Source organism: Macaca thibetana, chromosome 5 (genome assembly GCF_024542745.1).
Source record: "Macaca thibetana thibetana isolate TM-01 chromosome 5, ASM2454274v1, whole genome shotgun sequence".
NCBI classification, from domain to species: domain Eukaryota; kingdom Metazoa; phylum Chordata; class Mammalia; order Primates; family Cercopithecidae; genus Macaca; species Macaca thibetana.
This window is the reverse complement of record NC_065582.1, coordinates 176,294,953-176,315,870: the sequence shown is the minus strand read 5'-3', so window position 1 is coordinate 176,315,870 and position 20,918 is coordinate 176,294,953. Positions and strand designations below refer to the sequence as shown.

At 40.9% G+C, this 20,918-nt stretch overlaps 1 protein-coding gene across 3 annotated transcripts in view; it reads right to left on the bottom strand.

The window, feature by feature from the left end:
* CLNK (cytokine dependent hematopoietic cell linker) overlaps positions 1–20,918 on the bottom strand; it is a 245,670-nt gene that overhangs the window by 19,009 nt on the left and 205,743 nt on the right. For all 3 annotated transcript variants that reach the window (XM_050792136.1, XM_050792138.1, XM_050792137.1), the window contains exons 14-17: positions 19,240–19,321; positions 14,428–14,468; positions 7,793–7,926; positions 1,966–2,043 (exon numbers count right to left, since the gene is read on the bottom strand). In XM_050792136.1, coding sequence (XP_050648093.1) covers positions 1,966–2,043; positions 7,793–7,926; positions 14,428–14,468; positions 19,240–19,321 — 335 coding nt within the window. The remainder of the gene's footprint in view (positions 1–1,965; positions 2,044–7,792; positions 7,927–14,427; positions 14,469–19,239; positions 19,322–20,918) is intronic.

Below are 20,918 nucleotides of genomic sequence, written 5' to 3'. Positions count from 1 at the left end.
TACTGATTAGCTGGGGATAGGTTTTGATGTTGCATCAGTCTTGAGACACTTTCTATAACTTCTAAGCAATCTCATAGTTCTCTGCACATAGTCATTGCTTGATAATCATTTGCTCTTTGGGATGATGATGGTTGTGGTAGTCATTTGACCTGATGACAAGTATTCCAGTTCTTTTCTCCTTTCAGTCACATGTAGGTTTGTACTTCCTCACCATCTTCGAAGTTAAGTTTGGTCACGTGACTTCCTTTGGTCAAAAATGTGTAAGCGGAAGTAAACTATGTTACTTCTGAGAGGATGTATTACGAGTCAGAGTGTGAGGGTAGAAGCACACCATTGAGATGGAGCCCCAGCAGCCTGGGTTTATCCACCCAAACCCATCCTGAACATGGTTTGCAAGCAGAAGTAAAGTTTCATTATGTTAAGCAACTGAGATCTTGGGGTTGTTACTGCAGCGTAACCTACCATATCCTGACTTTTGCAGCCTTCACAATCCCTGCTCCTTTCTCGAAGAAGTGAGACATAAAGACCCTACAGTACTTTGGGCAAACCTTGATTAAGGAGATAAAACTTGATGAAAGCAGAAGGAAGCCCCTTCTATTGTGACCTCTATAGTCCAGTATCCATATTTCATCTTCAAAATAGTTCCTTAGGGTTGATTTTACTATGTTTCATTTTACAAATGAATAAATCTACATGGGAAGTTATTTAGAAACTTGAGAAAGCCACATAGCTGATAATTAGCACAACCAAGCCTCAGGCCTGAAACTCTCCATGTTTTTTGTTTTTGAGACAAAGTCTTGCTCTGTGGCCCAGGATGGAGTGCAGTGGCACGATCTCGGCTCACGGCAACCTCTGCCTGCCGGCTTCAAGCGATTCTCCTGTCTCAGCCTCATGAGTAGCTGGGAATACAGGCACCCACCACCATGCCTGGCTAATTTTTATATTTTTAGTAGAGACGGGGTTTCACCACGTTGGCCAGGCTGGTCTTGAACTCCTGACCTCAGGTGATCCACCCGCCTCAGCCTCCAAAGTGCTGGGATTACAGGCATGAACTGCCGCGTCCGGTCCTCTTCATGCTTTTTTTTGTTTTTATATTTTTATTTAATTTAGTTAATTAATTAATTAATTTTTGAGACAGCATCTCACTCCATTGCCCAGGCTGGAGTGCAGTGGCACAATCTTGGCTCACTGCAACCTCCGCCTCCCAGGTTCAAGCGATTCTCGTGTCTCTGCCTCCTGGGTAGCTGGGATTACAGGTGCCTGCCACCACGCCTGGCTAATTTTTGTATTTTTAGTAGAGGCAGGGTTTCGCCATATTGACCAAGCTGGTCTCAAACTCTTGACCTCAGATGATCCACCCACCTTGGCCTCCCAAAGTGCTGGGATTATAGGCGTGAACCACTGCGCCCAGTCCTCTTCATGTTTTCTTGTTTTTTGTTTTTATTATTTTATTTTATTTTATTTTATTTATTTTTGAGACAGCATCTCACTCTGTTGCCCAGGCTGGAGTGCAGTGGCACAATCTCGGCTCACTGAAACCCCCACCTCACAGGTTCAAGTGATTCTCATGTCTCGGCCTCCTGAGTAGCTTGGATTACAGGCACGTGCCACCACACCTGGCTAATTTCTTTTTTTTTTTTTTTTTTTTGGGTTTTTTTTTGTATTTTTAGTGGAAACAGGGTTTCATCATGTTGTTCAGGCTGGTCTCAAACTCCTCACCTCAAGTGAGCCACCTACCTCGGCCTCCCAAGGTACTAGGATTACAGGGGCGAGCCACTGCACCTGGCCTGAAACTCTCCATGTTAAATGCCTTTTTCAACTACAGCCTCCCAGCGTTGAGAAATGCAGGGTGATGCAGGAAATAATACATGAAAGCAAGTTGCTTGTTACATCTTGTGACACATGAGCAGAGAACCTTAAGATGCCTATGGAAACAATGACGGTGGACCATGTGAAAGGCATTACCTTGTTCTCCTTCATGAATGCCTCTTCGACTGCCTGGCGGCTGTACTCTCCAATGTACCATTCATTGTGCTGGAAATCCTGCAGAACAGAATCAATTACAAATATTTTAGGGTCAAAGGAAAGTATGAATTATTGATTAATTAATTCAAAATTTACTTTTGTTCCACCAGTGCCTAATCACAGTTTAATCTATAGTAAATATTCAGTGCCTAACATTTAGTCCCTGAACTTGGAGAAGCCCACAGATACTTGGGGCAGGGAGACACAGAAAAAGTTACTGCATCTGGGGAATTCTGAAGTCAACGGGAATCTGTTGAGAAAGGTCCTTCAGCACCACCCTCAGAACAGATGATAAGCCCGCTATCTATCAGTGCTTTCTGAATCTTCAGCTGCTGAGGCTTGTTGAGGTGGAAATATGTGTTGTTTGTGAAGCCTACACTGCCCTAGTAACATACAAACAGCAGGGAGGGAGAAAGAGTCCATCTCTGCCACTTTTCTAGAGGCACAGGCGGCTGAGCTATGATTCGGATCCTAGTTTATCTAGCTTTCTCCCTGGGCCACGCTGCTTTATTTATATCACTGTTAAATGATTTTAAATTCTTTTGATGATAAAATCCAGACTAACTGGGAGAAGGAAGGGCAGTCAGGGAGATGCATCATGGACTTGCAATTCCTTCACAGGGTTCCGAGGATCGTAATATTAAATAACCCTCCTTGTGAGTCCAGCATCTATAAGGTCCTTCCTTATTTAGTAGCATATCAGCCCATCCCTACAACACATCTTTGAAGTAGGCATGTCAGGTAGTATTAACCCTAGTGAAGATGGACAGTGAAGGTTCAGAAAGTCAAAACCTGAGCTGGGCGTGGTAGCTCATGCCTGTAATCCCAGCACGTTGGGAGGCCGAGGTAGCCAGATCAAGAGGTCAGGAGATCGAGACCAGCCTGGCCAACACAGTGAAACCTCGTCTCTACTAAAAATACAAAAATTAGCCGGGTATGGTGGCACGTGCCTATAATCCCAGCTACTCAGGAGGCCGAGGCAGGAGAATTGCTTGAACCTGGGAAGTGGCAGTTACAGTGAGCCGAGATTGCACCACTGCATTCCAGCCTGGTGACAAAGCGAGACACCGTCTCAAAAAAAAAAAAGTTGTCAAAACCTGTCACATGGTTGGCAAGAGTTAGGTACGTGATGTCAGGTCTTTTGTCTCTCATTCATTTGGAGTCTCTGGTCCACTGAAAAATAAACCTGATACATTCAATACTGAGATTCTGATTCTGTTCACGTGAGAACACACTGATGTGAACACCATCTGGAACGGTATGAGTTAGCTCTAACTCAACCCTGCAGTCTCACTTCCTGCCACCCCATTTCAGACATGGGTCTGGCCAGACAAAAGTGCTTGTACTCTGGACACACACAGCTTCAGGAATAGAACAGAACTGGCCCTACTGCTTGGAATCCCTCCTGGTCTTCACCTCTGCCTACCCAGCTCAGCCATTCTTTTGCATCAAGATTGGGACTAAAAGTCACCTCTTTTTTTTTTTTTGTTTTTTTGTTTTTGAGAGACAGAGTTTCACTCTTGTTGCCCAGGCTGGAGTTCAGTGGCACAATCTCGGCTCACTGCAACCTCTGCCTCCTGGGTTCAAGCAATTATCCTGCTTCAGCCTCCCAAGTAGCTGGATTACAGGCATGTGCCACCATGCCCGACTAATTTTTGTATTTTTAGTAGAGACTGGGCTTCACCATGTTGGTCAGGCTGGTCTCAAACTCCTGACCTCAGGTGATCCACATGCCTTGGCCTCCCATAGTGCTGAGGTTACAGGTGTGAGCCACCGCGCCTGGTCCAAAACTCACCTCTTATTTGACCTAGTCCCTACCCCCTTGCTGAAAAGGTCCATGGCAGGACCAGCTCTGCCTCACTCCAGCAAAGCCATGTGACAGGCTCTAGAGACAAAGGGAAGCCGTGGAGCCCCATCTCCCCACTGAAACGTGAACTGTCTAAGCTTGAAGTGGTCTACTGCTTCCAGGGGGCCTCTTGGCCAGTCCATGGACTTGGCAGAGCTCAGTCATGGTGCATTTCATCTACTCTGTTTTTATTTATTTGTCCAAGTTGGAAGACGTTTAGAGATGAGTCCTATGTTTCTCCAGGTGTGGTCATGCGGGATGGCTGGTGAATGTAACTGGTGCTCAGAAACTGAATTACATATCTCAGAATCACTTGTGGGGAAGGGAGTCCCCTTCTAATTCTCTTTCTAGTTCCCCTGAATAATTCAAAAGGAATGTTTCATTTTGGCCTAATGCATCTTTAATATCTGTCTGACATTTCTAATCTCTTCTTTAACAGAAGAGGAGCAGTCCTTATGCTGAGAGTCATTAGCAGGTGATGGGATCCTGCTACAGTTTAATAGCTTGTTTTGTTTATATTGCAATGAATTTCTTTTTAATTAGGGAAAATATTGTAAACCAAAAATATAATTCTAAGGCCTCCTAAGTCCATCTGAATGGACTTCCTCCTCTGCCAGGGCACTGTTAAAATTTAACCCGAAAGACTGGTTTGGGTCATGACGGGAATTAGGGGTCAGACATGCCTCATTATACCTCTCCGTCATTAACATCAACACAGACTTTAAGTCTGAGAGGAAGCATTTATACTCTATTCTCTCTGAAGCCTGCTACCTGAAGGCTTCATCTGTACAATAAGAACTTTGGTCCAAAATCCCTTATCTTAACCGATAAAAAGACCTCTATCTATCAGTGATATTCCCTTTCTGTTGATCCCAGGTCTTTAGATAAACTCAACCTATTGTTAACCAGAAAAATTTGAAATTTACCTATAACCTGGAAGGCCCCACTTCAAGCTGTCCCACCTTTCTGGACTGAAACAATGTATTTATTAAATGTAATCCCAACACTTTGGGAGGCTGAGGCAGGTGGATCACCTGAGGTCAGGAGTTGGAGACCAGCCTGGCCAACATGGTGAAACCCTGTCTCTACTAAAAATACAAAATTAGCCAGGTGTGGTGGTGCACACCTGTAATCCCAGCTACTCGGGAGGCAGGAGAATCACTTAAACCTGGGAAGCAGTGGTTGCAGTGAACCGAGATCACACCATAGCACTCCAACCTGGGCAAAAAGAGTGAAACTCTGTCTCAAAAAAAAAAAAAAAGAAAAGAAAACAAACAAAAAAAAAAAAAAAAAAAAAAAAAAAAGGTGTATTTGATTGAAGTCTCCTATCTCCCTAAAAAGTATAAAACCAAGCTGTACCCTGTCGGGCACACGTTCTCAAGACCTCCTGAGGACTGTGTCATGGGCCATGGTCACTCATATTTGGCTCAGAATAAATCTCTTCAAATATTTTCCAGAATTTGACTCTTTTCGGCAACAATATAATAAGATTTACCATTTTAACCAATTCCGTGGCAATAAGTACATTCACATTGCTTTACAGCCATTTCCACTATCCATCTCCAAAAGTTTCTAATGACTCCAAACTGAAACTCTGTATCCCTTAAAGAATAACTCTCCATTACCTCCACCTCCTTCCTCAGGGCTCAGTTACCACCATCCTACCCTCTGTCTCTACGAATTTGCCTGTTCTAGGCACCTTGTATACGTGGAGTCATATATTTGTCCTCCGTGTCTGACTTATTTCACTCAGCATAATGTTTTCAAGGTTCTTGTATATTGTATCACATGTTAGAATTTTATTCCTTTTTTATTCCTTTTATTCCTTTATTCCTGTTTCATTGTGTGTGTGTGTGTACCATTTTGTTTATCCATTCATCTGTCGATGGACATAGAAGTTGTTTCCATCTTTTGTCTATTACAAATAATTTTATGAACGTGGGTGTACAAATATCTGAGTCTTTGCTTTCAATTCTTTGGGGCATACGCTAAGGAATGAAATTACTTCTTTTTTTTTTTTTTTTTTTTTTTTTTTTTTGAGACGGAGTCTCACTCTGTTGTCAGGCTGGAGTGCAATGGCACGATCTTGGCTCACTGCAACCTCCAACTCCCTGGTTCAAGCAATTCTCCTGCCTCAGCCTCCCGAGTAGCTGGGACTACAGGCCCGTGCAACCATGCCCAGCTAATTTTTGTTTTTTTGGTAGAGATGGGGTTTCACCCTATTGGCCAGGATGGTCTCGATCTCCTGACCTTGTGATCCGCACACCTCGGCCTCCCAAAGTGCTGGGATTACAGGCGTCAGCCACCGCACCTGGCCTGAATGGAGTTACTTCTAAAGTCACTTTCTATGATATATAACACTGGTTTAAAAAAAAAATTAACAAGGATAGTGATATCAAGTGAAAACAGGTCACCTTAAAGAGTATTGTTAAGTAAATGTTATTATTGACAGGACATAGATATGCCACAAATCATAAAGGCACATTCAAATACCTGAAATCGGGGAAATCCTGATGTGGTCCAAGCCTGTCTCATGCCTATGAGGAATTCGGGATCTGGGAGGGAGCGTGACCTTGTGTAGACCTCTAGTTAGCTCTAGTTAGAACCAAGGGATCCCCATGTTTATGAAGAAGATGAAAGAGCAAAAGGAAGGCGAGTGCATGACAAGGGACAATAAAAGCAGGACGTGTGGTTTTTTGTTTTTTTTTTTTGTGGCAACGTCTAGCTCTGTTGCCCAGGCTGGAGTGCAGTGGTGCGATCTCAGCTCACTGCAACCTCTGCCTCCCAGGTTCAAGTGATTCTCCTGCCTCAGCCTCCCAAGTAGCTGGGATTACAGGCATGTGCCACTGCACTTGGCTAATTTTTGTATTTTTGGTAGAGATAGAGTTTCTCCATGTTGGTCAGGCTGGTCTCAAACTCCTGACCTCAGGTGATCTACCCACCTTGGCCTCCCAAAGTGCTGAGATTACAGGCGTGAGCCACCATGCCTGGCCAGGATGTGAAAATATTTTCCAAAGTCTAATTTCAGATTATGAGACCCTTTTAGAATTGGTAGAAATTAATATGAATATAAGGATAACAAAAGAGCTTTAGGATACTGTAAGAATTCACCAGAGATATCCTATTCATTCTGCTTCTGCTTAGAAATCTTCACAAGCTCTGTAGCAGGACAGTGAGTAATAGCAGGGTGTGGGATGGAGACCTGGAAGAGGCACATCCTCTGGGGTTTTACAGTGAAAGACTTTAATAAATAACATCTAATGTGATGGAGAGAAAGCATACAAGATACAGTGAAAGCTTTATCCCCCCACCATAGGGTAATGTAAGTGAAAAACGGTGCAAAAATAATCAATTGTAGGGAATGAGCATATTTTAGAAAGAGACCACAAAATAGATGATGGACACACAAGAACACAGTTAGCATCCATTTGCATCTCCCCACTCTTTACATCTCCATTAGGGTGGGGACCATAACCTCTAGCACATTATCTGGCACAATAACTGCTCGACTAATGGTCACTGGACTGTTAACTGAAATGAGTGTGTAATACATGAATCTTTTGCTGGAAAAAAATTGCAACCTGTATATCCTAGTTAACCCCCCACAAGATTATTGGACAGCCGGTAAATATAAAACACATGTCTAAATATCTATATTTTTGGATTAATTTTTTAAAAACACTTTAGAATCTGGAAACATGCCAGTCAAAGAATCTGGTGAGAGACCAACATAATATGTTATATAGCAACATATTTAAAAATATTAAAATACTTTAAAAATATTAAAACCCAGTAATATGTAGCCAGAAGGGAAAAAGTTAAAGTCAAACATAAATAATCTCATTTTGGGCATTGTTCAGGAAAGCTCTATTTAGATGCCAAGTACATCTAGAAGGACTTGGCAGAGAAATGTCTGCTTACCTTTCTATCAGACCTTTTGGGGAAAGGTGGTCTCCAGCTTGTGTATTTATAGGGTGGTATATTTTCGTGAGGGCTGCAGCTGGCTGGAGGCTGGCATCTCTGAGGAGAACAGGGCTGCAAGGCTCCTCTATGATCTGGAAAGGTTAAATTCACATTTCAGTGTGATTTTGTGACTGGTGCAGGCTGTCCCCCACCTCCTAAAAGGAACTGAAACCCTTCGCTCCTTCCTATATCTGTGAGGACCTTCTTGGTCAACACCACATCAGCTCACCCAGTGACCTTAATTCTCTCTGTTTTGTTCTCTGCCTGTAGCTTTGCACTTCCTCCTCTCTTTCCTTAGGACTCCCAGAGTCATCTTTTAATAATGTAATTCTGAGCCAGGCGTGGTGGCTCACACCTGTAATCCCAGCACTTTGGGAGGCCGAGGTGGGTGGATCACGAGGTCAAGATATGGAGACCATCCTGGCTAACACAGTGAAACCCCGTCTCTACTAAAAATATAAAAATTATCCGGGCGTGGTGGCGCACTCCTGTAATCCCAGCTACTAGGGAGGCTGAGGCAGGAGACCCGCTTGAACCAGGGAGGCGGAGGTTGCAGTGAGCCGAGATCATGCCACTGCACTCCAGCCTGGGTGACAGAGCAAGAGTCCATCAAAAAAAAAAAAAAAAAAAAAAAAAAAAAAATTGGAATTCTGACTCTGCCACTCCCCTTGGTAAAATTTCTGATATGATTTCCTTTCTGCCTAGAAGAAAATGTAAGTGTTTTCCTTCTGTCCATAAGGCTCTGAATGGACTGTCTATTCATATTTCTCCATCCACATCCTCACTTCTCCCCCAATTGTCTACTCTGTTCTGTGTGTAATGAACTCTGTTCATTTTTTTAAACAGGACAAGTTCATTACCTATTTTGGAAACACTATTTTTTTCAACTTGAAAGAATAACTTTAAAAAATGAAATATCATACTTTTTAACCCAAAAGAATGACTGACAAGCTATTGTTATTCCGACCTCGATATCTGACAGATACGTTACTAAAAATGAACAAAGTGAGCCTGTCACTTCATGGAAAACAAGGGGCCGTGTCTGTTCCTGATCATAAGATTGGACTTTGCAAGTGCAAACTGGAGTTTGAGGAATCTTGCATCTGCCACTGTAACATAACAGAAACCCAACATTTACACTTTTCTAATGTGGTGGGTGGTGCAAATGTGATTTAAAAAATATATTACATAATAACATGTATCAACAGTGGCAGTCCTGTTTATGTCTATTATCCATTATTTTCCAAGTCATCAATACATGATGTTGCACAATCCTGCCTGGATAAAAGATAAATTCAAGTACAAGACAGACCGAGGGATTTTAAAGTAGCAGAATATAAAAAGTTCATTGATAGGGGTTTGATTTCACATGACACCTAAACTTTAAGACACTACCACTTGTCAAATGTTAATGTGCTATTTTCTCTACATACCTCAATCAAAATAACATTTTCATTGCATGTCTTCCCAGTTAATAATAAAATATATATATATTTTGAAATTTAGACCACAAACATGGAGTGAAGTATAAGGAGGAATACCAAGCAAGACAGCTGTAAATTTATTGGTAATTTTAAGCAAGGAGTAGCTATTTTAAAAACATAAAACCTTTAGGATAGATAAACATTATGTAAGTAAAATACTAGGCAAAAATAACATATGAAATGGAAAAGAGGTAATCAGTGTGAATATAGAATTATACGTTTTTTAGTTGTAATTCATTTTTAAAAACATAACCAAAGTTACAGTTATGCTTAGTAACTTAACAAGAACTTTGAAAGGATAGGTTGCTTTTGATCCAGTAAATTTTTGAGATGAAATATTAAACATTAGCAAATAAATGCCATTTTCCATAATATTTAGATTATATAGGTGCTAATTCTGCTTCTTGTAATCAAAAAGCCAAATTTATCTCTAAGTTTACTAAGAAGAACACTACTTCTGATGCATTGACAATTTTATTCTAAGGAGAACCAAAGATTGTAGCTTTTTTTTTTTTTTTTTTTTTTTTTTTTTTCTGAGACGGAGTTTTGCTCTTGTTGCCCAGGCTGGAGTGCAATGGCACGATCTTGGCTCACTGCAACGTCTACCTCCCCAGTTCAAGCGATTCTCCTGTCTCAGCCTCCCGAGTAGCTGGAATTACAGACACCTGCCACCACACCCAGCTAATTTTTGTATTTTTAGTAGAGTCAGGGTTTTGCAACTTTGGCCAGGCTGGTCTTGAACTTCTGACCTCAGGGGATCTGCCCACCTTGGCCTCCCAAAGTGCTGGGATTATAGGTGTGAGCCACAACGCCTGGCCAGGATTGTTGCTTTTAATGTTGAGCTTAAGGATGTTTGTTATGAGGGGTTATTTGTATCAAAATATTTGTTGCAGAAAACTGTTTGATCACTTAAAGTTTAAATTACCTTAATTGTGGTTAGTTAATTTCAGCCATCAATTTCTATTTTAAAAAATGAGAATAAAACTAGAGCCATTCCTAGTTTTAAAATGTTATTTTATAAATAAAAAAATTTAACTTTCAAACACAATGAAGAATCTGCACTTTCGGAAAGAAAGCATTCTAAGTTTTTTGTATTGTTTGAAAAGAAAATATGAATTTCAGATTGCTAAAATTTTAGCATACCATTGTTAAAAATATTTAGGGTAACCAAAAGAAGACTGATACTGGAATGTATAATTTCCAAGAAAAAGAAAGAAAGGAAAATAAAGGCGAGATGAATCTAGTATACAGCAGGACAAAAAAATTAAATACAAAGCAGGACAAATAGGAGGCACAACATATATAAAAACAGACCCCAAAATATCAGTAAGCACAATAAGTATCAAAGGTGCAAACTTACCTTTAAAAATCAGGTGCAGATTGATTTAAAAATTCCAGCTATTTGCTAATTGCACTTCTAACATGTAATGACACAGAGAGCAAAAGGATGGAGACCTGTATACCAGGCAAATCCTAACCAAAAACAGAGCTGTACTAATACACAATACAATTGACTTGAGACTTATTTAAATGGCCATAATTAACTTTTCAACATAGATTGAAGAAATAGGAACATACTCAAGAGGAAAAAATAACCATTTTCGGTATTTCCTATCACTTAGATGGTGTTGCATGCATAGTAATGTTCAGTGATTATGAATTTTTCATGATATTGTGGCAACTGATTTATTCTTTTTTAACCTTCAGTGCCTTGCTTGGATATTTTAAAAGTCCTACTTGAAAAAGAGCATTTGGAAACAGCTATGCATTTGTAGTTTGTTCAGAGAATGACTTAAAACAAAACAGAACAAAGAAACAAAAAGAACAAGTTTGCCAAGTAAATTTTCCCTGAAAGCCTGGTTAGATCTTTGTTGAATGAATGAATGAAAGAAATTCTGACTCTGTAACTCGCTATAAGTATTTAATTGATTTTGTTTTAAAATAATTGAAGCAGTTAATCTTTGGAATCTTTTTTCTTAAATAAAACATTACATTTAAGTTTTATAACCCCATGAAATAGGACTCTCCTCATATGGAGAATGGAGGGTCACAGAAATGAAGCCACAAGATAAGGGGAAGAACATTGGGACTAGCACAGTGGAGGTGCACGATAAATTTGAGGGAGAGTAGCCTAATAGAAAAGGCATGGGTTGAAAAACCATACTGACATCAATAATTACTAATATTTAAAATTCTTATGCATTATAGATTAAGCTCTTAGCACAGTGTTTGATCATATAGCCACCCCATCAAGACTGGCTGTGCGTGTTGCTAATATTACTAGAGAAACACAGTTCTAGACCTCCCTGTTGTAACTTATAATAAAGCATTTTATGTTAAGCAGGTAGTCTATAAATATTTATTCGAAAAATTTAATTCGCCCTTATACACAATTTTAAAAATAATTTTATAAGAAAAAGAGGCTGGGTGCGGTGGCTCACGCCTGTAATTCCAGCACTTTGGGAGGCTGAGGCAGGCAAATCACGAGGTCAGGAGATCGAGACCCTCCTGGCTAACATGGTGAAACCCTGTCTTTACTAAAAGTACAAAAAATTAGCCGGGCATGGTGGCGGGCGCCTGTAGTCCCAGCTATTCCGGAGGCTGAGGCAGGAGAATGGTGTGAACATGGGAGACGGAACTTGCAGTGCGTCGAGATTGCGCCACTGCACTCCAGCCTGGGTGACATGATGAGACTCCATCTCCAAGAAAAAAACAAAAGGAAAAGAAAAAGAGCCATCTATTTTAAAGCAAAGAGAAAGCATTAGTGAACAAAAACTAAAAATAAAAAAGGAAAAGAAAACAGATGATCTACAATCCCAGACTTAGAGAATAACATTACTACTTTGGAATATAACCAAAACTGGGGCCTCTTCCAACATGTCAAAATATTTTTTCTGTCCTGAGATCCACTTGCTTGGGTTCCTAATAGTTTAACTTGAATGCATTTATCAAAGAATTGAGCCAAATCTGTTTATCAGGCAGTAACTGAACAAGAATAACTGAACTTCCCCAAAATTATTTTCTCATTTGTAAAATAAGTATAATAACATGTACAACTATGGAGGTGTCAATTTCACTCCGCTGCCCATACCTGATGCATTAGAATGCCTATACCTGATGCATTAGAATGCCTATACCTGATGCATTGGAGAGCTCATTAGACCGATAATTCTAGGAGTGTAGAGACTTCGTGTTGTTTTCTGCCTACTTCACATCGCCAAGTACTGGTGATCCAGGCATGAATTCATACCCAGTAGAATGAGTATCGGTTCAGTAGCTGATGGAGGAACATCGCAGGTGTGCTTAAGCACTGGTTAAGAGAAGGTGGGCTGGTCTCCACTCTGTATTCTTGGGGTTCAGCCCAATTTTTGGTACAAACCGTGTTCTTGTTGGATGTTTGTTTATGAAACAGGAACTAATGAAGGCTCAAACATTTTGCCATCCATCTCAGGCTTCTTTCGGCAACTTGTTTCCTCTGAGATGAGGTGAGATTAGCTGACAGTAACCTAAGCAACCCTAGTACAGATGATCTACTTACAGCCCTGGGGTGCTTGACTGGACTCATATCTGTGAAGGCCATTTCCATTCCTCCATTCCATTCTTCAATTGCTCTTTATTTTTTTATTTGTGCTTGATTTTATATTTCAAGTTAAGATTCTGGATTTCTCTCTAAGCTATGATTCTGCTTCCCCATCCCTGCAACAAAACCTCCATAAGTAACACCCCTTCTGAGCCCAGTCAGCCTCTGGACTTTCCTCCGGGATGCTCCAAGTCTTTTCATCTTCATCCACTCAGATCTGACCTTTAGGACTTCCATTCCTGACATTTGATGACTAGGGATTGAGTCCATTGGGTTTATTTTAGCCCTCTTTGGGCACCTTTTAAATAAAGGAATCTGCTGTTGGGAAACCCATTAGCAATGTGTATATGAGGGGAAGTGAATTTATCAGCTTGGTTTTCCATCCTCAGGCCTAGATGGCTTATGGCAGCAGTGATATGAAGGCATGATGGAAGTCAGTGAGACAACCCACAGGTCTACTGAGGTCATTTGGGTGGGAAGAAGAAAGAGAATGCAGAAAAGGAAAAAAGGACATTAAAATGTATCAGCTGCCTACTACGTGGCAGGCAGAGGGCTGTGTGTGTGTGTGTGTGTGCAAATACTATATTAATATGAGTATATCAGTTAACATTACTACTTGAATTTTATGAAAGGGGAAAGGTAAAGCTCAAAGAATTAATTTGTTCAAAGTGATCTTACTATAAGAAGAGAGACAGAATTAGGAGCAGGATCAGTAGAGAACCTCATCCTCTCCACAATACCCTGTGGGCTTTGCTTCCTCCAGGCTTAAACCCCCTTTTCTTTTTTTGGCTCAACAAAGAGAGATTCCAGTGCTAGATGTAAACACAGAATCTTCATGGCACATAGAGTGAAAAAAGGAAAGACAAATGAATATGATGGCAATAGTTTGTGCAAAATAATTAGTAGTATCAACACCCACCACTAACAGTCATGGAACTCTGTATTTATAATTGCCGCTTCAGACATTGCCACAGATGTGATATCCTTCTGATTTTTACTTTACAAACAGTTACTAAGAGACGTCAGTTTTATTTTCTTCATTTTGCAGATTTTTCTTGAGACAAATTTGTTTTGCACCCAATTGATTGGGAAAAATTAAGTTCGTCAAAAACAACTGTTGGAGAGAATGGGGAACAATGGGGACTCACACACTGTTGGTGAGACCAGTCAATGTCTACTTTGGAAAACACATCTAGGGCAGTTGAAGAGATGCATATCCTAAGACAGAGCAATTTCATGAAGGCAATTTCTTATGAAGGGAAATGATCACATTTTATACATGGGACAACATCTATACTAATGTTGATAGCATAATAATATTCATAAGAGGAAAAACTAGAAACCACCTAAGTGATCATATTTAATCATGGATTAAAATTATTGTCATAGTAATGCAATGGAAATGAGCTAATTACATCTGTACACATCAGCTCAGTGGCTCTGGGGTTCACAACAGCTAAGTCACAGTGCAGCAATATCACAGTATCATGACTTACCTGTTTATTTGATAATTCTGACAGTGCTCTTACCTCTGTTTTGCACACCGTGGTTGCTCATCGTGAATGAAGAACTATAAGAAAATATGTTAGAATTCAAAGAATGTTAGTATTTCCCCTTGGTGGTAAAATCCCACTCAGAGGCAAGGTCAATGATAATAGCCTGAAGTCACAGTTATAAAGCAGTTTATATTTTACTGGATAAGCTAGAAGAATAATTTGTTTTGAAAGGCACTAGGAGGCATGTTCTCCTCCTTTCTCAAGCTGGCAATATTACACGTGGAACAAACGGACCATATAAGTTCTCCTCAGGTCTTTTCAGTGAGTGTGTATCATTATTCTTCACTTTTTGAAGCCATGAGTTCAAACTTGCTTTGTAGCTACAGTCACTATGGAACACAACATTTTGCTGGTGGGGGCTCAAAATCTATAGAAACTGTTTACCAATTGAAAGTCAACCATAGAGTAGAAGAAGAACATAGAAAGTATTGTATTCCTTCTAGAATTGTGTGCTGAGTAAGAAAACTTAGTGGATTATGATAAGAAAAACACCAAAGAAAAAGAGATTATAAAACTATAAGACAAAATAATAATATGCATTTCTAACTACAAAAATTATATTATCAAGACTGTTCATCAGTGGCTTTTCTTAGCACTCTACTTAATACTTAGCTCTAATTTTCTGGTGCATTTTGTATTGTGGTCAGCATCATCAATATAAGCTCCAGGTGCTACCACAGTTAAATCTAATTACATGAGAGATGCTCTATTCCAAGGACTGTGCTATTGACTAAAGCCTCTGGGTTAATTAAATGAAACCTGATCCATTTCTAGTGCCAATGAAATCAACTGAGCATATATCTGGTTTATGTTGTCACCATAAAAGCCCGAGGTCATGTGTTTTGCTTTGTGGATAAAAACGCGAGCAGTTCATCCAGTCACCATACTACGCTGTGACTGCCAGTCAGACTGCTACTGAAATTCAAAATCTGACTCCATTAAAACCAGAATCCTTTTACTAGCAGCCAGTGTACAATTCTGTTAAATGTCTGGGAAAAAATAGGGAATAGCAAAATTTCTCTGCTCTAATAGTTTAGGATTTTTAGAAAATGTTGAAAAGAATAGAAATGTCCTCTGTGGATATTCTAGAAGTACGTAGTTGATATGAATATAAGCAGGAAAAAATAAAAGCAAAATAATGAAAATGAAAAGTAAAAGGCCTGTCGCGGTGGTTTAAGCCTGTAATCCCAGCACTTTGGGAGGCCAAGGCAGGCAGATCACCTGAGGTCAGGAGTTCAAGATCAACCTTGGCAACATGGTGAAACCCTGTCTCTACTAAAAACACAAAAATTAGCTGGGTGTGGTGGCACATGCCTGTAGTCCCAGCTACTTGGGAGGCTGAGGCAGGAGAATCGCTTGAACACAGGAGGCGAAGGTTGCGGTGAGCTGAGATCACACCACTGCACTCCAGCCTGGGCAACGAGAGTGAAACTCTGTCTGAAAGAAAGAGAGAGAGAGAGAGAGAGAGGGAGGGAGGGAGGGAGAGAGAGAGAGAGAAAGAAAAAGAAAGAGAAAGAAAGAAAGAAAGAAAAAGAAAGAAAAAGAGAGAGAGAGAAAGAAAGGAAGGAAGGAAGGAAATAAAAATGATGACTGGTTTAACAAACATGTGTTGAATACTTACTAGGCACATGGTATGTTCTGGGGAATAGACAATACAGAAGACATGGCCTCTGCCTGAATGAAGGTTAGTTTATAAAAGAAACACATCCTTGTACCATAATTATAATGTAGAATAAATGTTATGGTAAAGGTGTGCACAGCAGAAGTTTCTGTAGTAGTAAAAGGTCATGTAAATGAGACAAAATTGCTTTCATTCTCAGGAAAGGCTTTAAGGGAGAAAGATGAACCAAGCTGATCCCTGAAGCATGAATAGGAGTAAGAGTGTATTCCAGGCAGGTAGAGCAGCACGTGCAAAGGCCCAGAGGCAAGGAGGCATGGCCTTTTCTGCAAGAGACCAGAAAGCAGTTCCTTCTAGAGGAAAGGGAGGGTGTGGAGATGATCAGTATCATTGGAAGACTAGTGCAATTGTCCAGGCAAAAGTTGATAGGGACTGGGCCATGCAAGGAGCTAGGCAAATGGGGGAGAAATAGACAATCAACACATGTTTTACAGATATAATTTTGGGAGCTGAAAATGGATGGGATAGAGGAAGAGTGAAGATGGGAAAGAGAGCTAACTGAGTTTACTGGGATGAAAAGCTCTGCAGAGGATATTGTGGGTTTCAGAATGGGACTAGAAATGAAGAGTCTGATTTTCACCATTATGAGTTTGTGCTGCCTGGGACTTAGCTAAGGAAAACTGCTCAATGGGTCATTAGATACACAGGTCTGGAGCTAAGAGAGGTGGTTTGCAGAAGATAGGGATTTGGGAATTATCAACATGGGGTTGAAGTTTGATGCTGGAGATGGATGTGATTACGCAGGCCTTAGAGATAGTAAAGAGGACCTCGGATGAATTCTGAGGAATACCAACATTTAGAGGTCAGTTTGGGAGAAAGTCCAAGATGAGGAATTAGAAGAAGCAGCAGTCAGTTAAGAGGAAGAAACATTAAGACTCTTTATTCAATAAATGAAACAAACAAATAAATAAACAAAAGAAGTGAAACCACATCAAATAACTATTACAGAAATGAGGCCAACTGGAGAGCTTGTTATTTTTTCACTATAATGTAATGTGTGTATTTTTTACTTTTAGAAAATTACATTAAGAAAGGGGACTGGGCATGGTGGCTCATGCCTGTAATCCCAGCACTTTTGGAGGCCAAGGTGGGTGAATCACTTGAGCTCAGGAGTTCAAGACCAGCCTGGGCAACATGGTGAGACCCCTTCTCTACAAAAAGTACAAAAATTAGCTGGGCATGGTGGCATGTACCTATAGTCCAGCTGCTCTGGGGGATGATGTGGGAGGATCGCTTCAGCCCAGGAGGTCAAGGCTGCATTGAGATGTGATTGTGCCACTACAAGACAGAATAAAACCCTGTCTCAAAGAAAAAGAAAGAAGAAAGAAAGAAAGAGAGAAAAGAAAGGAAGAAACAAAGAAAAGAAAAGAAAAAGAAAGAAAGAAAGAAAAGAAAGAAAGAAAGAAAAAGAGGAGGAGGAGGAGAAGGAGGAGAAGGAAGAGGAGGAGAAGGAGGAGAAGGAGGAGGAGGAGAAGGAGGAGGAGAAGGAAGAGAAGAAGGAGGAGAAGGAGGAGAAGCAGGAGAGGAAGGAGGAGGAGGAGGAGGGGAAGGAGGAGGAGAAGGAAGAGAAGAAGGAGAAGGAGGAGAAGGAGGAGGAGGGGAAGGAGGAGGAGAAGGAAGAGAAGAAGGAAGAGAAGGAGGAGGAGGAGGAAATGGAGGAAGAGGAGGAGGTGGAGGAAGAGGAAGAGGAAGAGGATATTGTGGTATGGGGAAGAGGTATTTAAGCTGTTTGGGGCTTAGACACCAGACGGTCCCCAAAGCACAATGAAGCTACATGTCCTAGTACCCACAGGCCAAACAAAGTTACTGAAGGTGCCAAATGGGACCAGGGAAGAAAGTAAAGGAGGGAAAGGAATAGGGTATGGTGATCATGCCCCCGATATACAGGGCCTGGCAATAGCAATGAGAGCGAGTGTTCACTGGGCTCTTGCAACATGCCTGACTCTGCCCTAGGTTTCTCATGTAAGACAGTGAGGTCGCCCAGGTCACGTGGTTCACTGCTGATAAAGTCAGGCAACCTGGCTTCAGTGGATCCTGCTTAACCACTATTCTGTTCCACCACAAACATGGTACATTCCCAGCAAATACTTACGGAATCAATTAAAGGCAGCATTTTAGCCGTGGGCAGGCACCAGGGATAGTCAGGATTTATGGGCTGCATTTTAAGAATCAAGTCCTTATGGGCAGCACTGGCTACTGAACAGTGCTTGGACTTTGAGGTTGGGCTTGGCTTCCATGGTAAAGGGCTCGGTCTTTCTCAGCTTTATGTTTCTCATCTGAAGAATTGATGCAAATTATCTCCTGGATTCATTAAGCTTTAAGCTGGGGTTCCATGGAGGAACAGGAGTGTTCCAAGTAGGGAGAGGGTGGAGAGGAGCAAATATGGGGGGAGGGACTGACTACAGGCGGGAGAGGGGCGCGTGCCAATGCCGTGCATTAAGTGGCACTGTGGTTGCTGGCAGGCATCTGATGAGGCTCAGTGCCCCAGAGTGAGAGGAGAGTGGCTTGAACTGAGGTCAGAGGTACTGGCGAGAGTGAGATCATAAGGGCCTTACAGCACCTAATACTGGAGGCCCTGGATTTTGTTTTAAGGCAGTCACTACTAATTTAGTGACTTCGGTCAATAAATATCCTGCCTGAGCCTTGGCTTCTTTAACTGTTTGGCTGGGTTGACAGTCGTCACAAGAAGCGGGGCAGGCAAGTATCTAATCCGATGATTCTGGTAAGGGCATTTTCAACACTTAGTCACCTGGCCATCAATTGCTGTTCAGGAGTGACTAAAGCTTTGGTGTGGTCATCAACCCAGAATAGTTTGAAACAACCAACTTTTCCTCCCAGATTGATTAGCATACTTTCCAGTTAATCCTATCTGGTTAATCCTTAAAATTTCCCAAACTTCTCTAACACTCAATCATTTATAAATTTCCGAAAGAACAACATTCTCAAATCAATAACAGCCGTAATTCACGAGTTTCTCTTGAACCTCATTATTGGGCTTCAGACACAAAGACTTTTGTTTATCAGAAAGTCTTCGTGATCATTTATCTGAGACAGCACATGGCCTGACCCCCAGCCTCAGACCTGAGAAGGGATTCCTGGCTCCTTACCTGCTAACGGCAAGTGGAATCTCTTGAGAATTTTGGTTTTGTAACAGATGAGTTGATTCAGGCTTCCTCTGGTTATGAGGGACTATATAAAACAGTGACATAATTTAGTCAGATTGCAAAAGAAAAATAATTGAGAACCATTAGAAGCCCACTGGAACTACTATAATTTCCTCCAAGTAATCTCTGATTGTTAGAAGGGGGCTCTTGATGGTCAGTGGAAACTGTAACTCACATATTCTACAACTCTTCTGCCTCCTGAGAATGACTTTTATATTATTTATATTTATATGTTGTAAAAATCACTTTGAATATTTACAAGCTAGAACACATTATTGAACCTCCCAGAAATACAGAATATTACTTTGGAAGGTATTTAGGGATTATTCTGGACCTGTGATTTTAAAAGATTTTTAGCTTCATCCTCATTCATTCATTCATTCATTTATATCATCTGACAAATATTTACTGAACAGCTACTATGGGACAAGTACTCTGCCAGAGTCTGGGAATACAGTGGAGAAGAAGACAGACATGGTTCTTATATTCTAATGAAAGGAAATGGAAATAAGCATGAAAGTAAGTTGATAAGAACGTTTCTATTAGGCAGTACAATGATATAAAGGAAATGAAGTACTACTTTGGGATACAGAGTGACTATACATATGGCTAAGAAAGACCCTTCTGAGAGATGAGATCTTAAAAAGAAGAAAGTTAAATGAAAGGACTGTTCTGGCTGATGGAGAAGATTGGGGTGCCCAGCTCGTCATGGCACTTGTATTTTCATGCTCTCCTGTGATAGGGCAGGTGAGCTCCTAGGGTTCTGAGGTAGACGAGCAGTCTCTACCTGGATCCAACCAGGGATACAGTTTCTCAATTTCTTCCCCCCTCGATCATCAAGTTTTTAAAAGTTCTGCCAGCCATACAATCTGGAGTTATTTAGTAATTACATATGCAATTTATGTTACTGCTTTTTATTTTCTTTTCATCACAGACAGATTTAACTAGCCATCCAGAATTGCCAAGGGCACATCATAATACTACGATATAAAATCTCATAAAACACTCTCCCAGCTGTGACCATAAGTAATAAAGCGAAGGGTGCATACAGGCACCAGCATGTTTTAATTGTGCTTGTTGCTCTGTATTCTGCCCAAGGTTCATCACAAACTGGACACCTTTGATCGAAGGACTGTGATTACTTGAAACATGAGTCAGCGGCTGGTCCATGAATCATGCATCCCATAAAATCATTTCATGTCATCAGTAGCCACCCAGAGTATCTGCCCCTCTTGAGCTGAACAATGCCACGTTGTTGTGTTAACACTCATTGTTGTGTTGTCTGATGAAACAAAACCTGAACATTTTAGTTAGGATGTTGAGCTGTATTGTGGGAAAGGGCATGGTTTCAGTTAGGTTTGTGAATTATTTTGGCTTGCCAACAACTCCTACTCCTCCATCAGGGACTCATGGGGAATCCATAAACCCAATTTAGACCTCATTTCCAATTTAGCTTTGTCAATGTGTAGAGAAGAGCAGACCTGAGCCTCACAGAGGAAATGCAACTTGACCAAAACCATACAGTGATTTTGTGGCAGGCCTCTGAAATCCTAGCCTAATATTGCTCTGTTGAACTATGATGTCTTTTGCGAACTCTTTGGACTGTGATGCAGGCCCTTTGG